A 3041-nucleotide genomic window follows, 5' to 3' on the forward strand; every position below is an offset into this window, starting at 1 on the left:
CACCAAGGTTGAGGTTAACTCATCTCCTTTATGTCCAACAATTTTTTTGAGGTGGAATCAGAAAGTGTATCTTTGGGGATAGGTTGTAAAGCTAACAGCCTGGGAAAGTTTCCCATGATGATCAGTCCTGATGCTCAAGACATCAGTCATAATAGTTTCTGCAGACCAGTCTTTACATAATCAGATAGGAAGAGACACAAGTCTAAGAAATGATGAGGCATGTTCTGGTGTAGCAACATAGCTTCACTGAAAAAGCTTGCATGATCTTGGACCTGGTGAAGAAAAACAGAGAGGAAATAAAGGCAGTAAATGCTGGAGGGAGTGCCAAAGCACAGGGGAAAGAATCATTCATTCATTTTTAGTATCCACTATAGGGGTACTAAAAATGAATGGTTCAGAACAATGGAGTGCTGAAGTCTATCCTGGCAAACAATGGGCATCATGCTGGGTGGAGCATTAGTCCATCACATATACAAACAGTATTTTAAACAATGTCAGTAAAGCAACCTGCATGATATAGAAACGTGGAAAGAAATAAGATCTGCTAGTGAAAACCCATGTGGACACACTCAGAGGGCACACAGACTCCATAAAAAGGGCACTCCATCCAGGCATCAAACTGAAGAAACCAACACAGTGAAGCATCAAGACTAACCACTGTGCCAGTGTGACACCCAAAAAAAGATTCACATGTTAAAAAAAACTGTAATGTCATTCTTCAGTTGTATAACCTGTAAAGCCATACTTGAGGAATTGCATACAACTCTGTAGACTGAGCTTCTGGTGTGTATATCGACAAAAAATGGAATACAGGATTTGGCAGAGTAGGGGAGTGTAACACAAATGTTACAGGAACCTGCAGTGTAGGGAAGAGTAGCACAAATGATATGGGATCTCTCAGTGCAGGGAAGAGTAACAAATGATACAGGATCTAGCAGAGTTTGAGAGATTTAACACAAATGATACAGGATCTGACAGTATAGGGAATAGCAACACAAATGATACAGGATCTGGCAGTGTAGGAGAGAGTAACACAAATGATACAGGATCTAGTAGAGTAGGGGAGAGTAACACAAATGATACAGGATCTGACAGTATAGGGAATAGCAACACAAATGATACAGGATCTGGCAGTGTAGGAGAGAGTAACACAAATGATACAGGATCTAGCAGAGTAGGGGAGAGTAACACAAATGATACAGGATCTGACAGTATAGGGAATAGTAACACAAATGATACAGGATCTGGCAGTGTAGGAGAGAGTAACACAAATGATACAGGATCTAGCAGAGTAGGGGAGAGTAACACAAATGATACAGGATCTGACAGTATAGGGAATAGTAACACAAATGATACAGGATCTGGCAGTGTAGGAGAGAGTAACACAAATGATACAGGATCTAGTAGAGTAGGGGAGAGTAACACAAATGATACAGGATCTGACAGTATAGGGAATAGCAACACAAATGATACAGGATCTGGCAGTGTAGGAGAGAGTAACACAAATGATACAGGATCTAGCAGAGTAGGGGAGAGTAACACAAATGATACAGGATCTGACAGTATAGGGAATAGTAACACAAATGATACAGGATCTGGCAGTGTAGGAGAGAGTAACACAAATGATACAGGATCTAGCAGAGTAGGGGAGAGTAACACAAATGATACAGGATCTGACAGTATAGGGAATAGCAACACAAATGATACAGGATCTGGCAGTGTAGGAGAGAGTAACACAAATGATACAGGATCTAGCAGAGTAGGGGAGAGTAACACAAATGATACAGGATCTGACAGTATAGGGAATAGTAACACAAATTATACAGGATCTGGCAGTGTAGGAGAGAGCAGCACAAATGATACAGGATCTAGCAGAGTAGGGGAGAGTAACACAAATGATACAGGATGTGGCAGTGTAGGGGAGAGTAACACAAATGATACAAGATCTGGCAGTGTAGGGGAGAGTAACACAAAATATACAGGATCTGTGCCACAAAACTACTGGAGATAAAAGAATCATAACATGCACACCACTAAAGAAAAGTGTGAAAGAGAGTTATGATACAAACATTAAGGATTTCAGAAAAATTAACAACGCCAAGAGGGCAGCATTATTCAGTGGAAGAGATGTTTGTGTATAAGGGGATGTAAGCTGATGAACTTGTGTTTGTACTACACAGGGAACATAGTCCACATATTTGGAGCTTGCCAAGTTATTCAACATAGTCACCCAAGTAGCATTTTAGTTAAACTCATTCAACTAAGAATGAATAGTTACTTAGCCAACATGTAGCTAGTGCAGCAAATGACTGACACCAGCGAGTTATCTATCTAGTCCTACGGATGTGCTGAGCTGAACCCCTCAGGGATCTAGGAAGGGGTCACCATTGCTTCATCTTCTTTCCTCTAACACAACTGTAGAGTAAAGAGACTTGGAGTAACAATAACAGTCTCACTTATTGTTAATAAATGTCATACCATCAAATTTGAGGATTCTGAATGGAAAAATGTTTGATGAAGTTACAAAAGGAGGACAGTGAATCAATTTTAAGATTCATTTTGGACAGCAACTTAAGTTCTGATCGGTGTGTTAGTAACAAAGTCAGGTAAACTGACTTAGTAGCTCATATAATCACAAGTATGTCCACTGGATTTTCAGAAGTCACTGGCCTCTTATATATGTCAGTGATTGAACTAATAACTGAATATAGTGCTGCTTTTTATAAAAGCAAGAAATTTACCACAACCTAAGAAAATGCAGAGATTTATAATTAATAGAAGTGAGAGTCTTGAAAATATGAACTATATAAATAGTCTTCTGGAGTTGTTCTTTGTATCCTAGAGGCTCCTAAATGATGATCTTTACTTAACACATGAGGCCAGATCTGACTGTTCTATTTCAAAATCTAGGCTAAAAAAATATGGTAGGCAGAGCAAATACAAGATTGAATAATCCAGTGTTAAAATTTAATATAAATAACAGAAAGAAATGTGATATAAACATTACACAGCAATGTCTGACATGTTGCCACTCACAATAA

At 39.0% G+C, this 3041-nt stretch overlaps 1 protein-coding gene across 1 annotated transcript; it reads left to right on the plus strand.

Moving 5' to 3' along the window:
- The first annotated feature begins 919 nt into the window (after positions 1-919).
- Positions 920-2011, plus strand: LOC122792373 (sericin-2-like). The gene has a single exon (XM_044060161.1). It carries the CDS (start codon positions 920-922, stop codon positions 2009-2011), a length of 1092 nt encoding a protein of 363 aa, XP_043916096.1.
- The last annotated feature ends 1030 nt before the right edge of the window (positions 2012-3041 follow it).

This window comes from Protopterus annectens, chromosome 1.part2, assembly GCF_019279795.1.
Source record: "Protopterus annectens isolate FY-2018-M chromosome 1.part2, PAN1.0, whole genome shotgun sequence".
In the NCBI taxonomy this organism is placed as follows: domain Eukaryota; kingdom Metazoa; phylum Chordata; order Ceratodontiformes; family Protopteridae; genus Protopterus; species Protopterus annectens.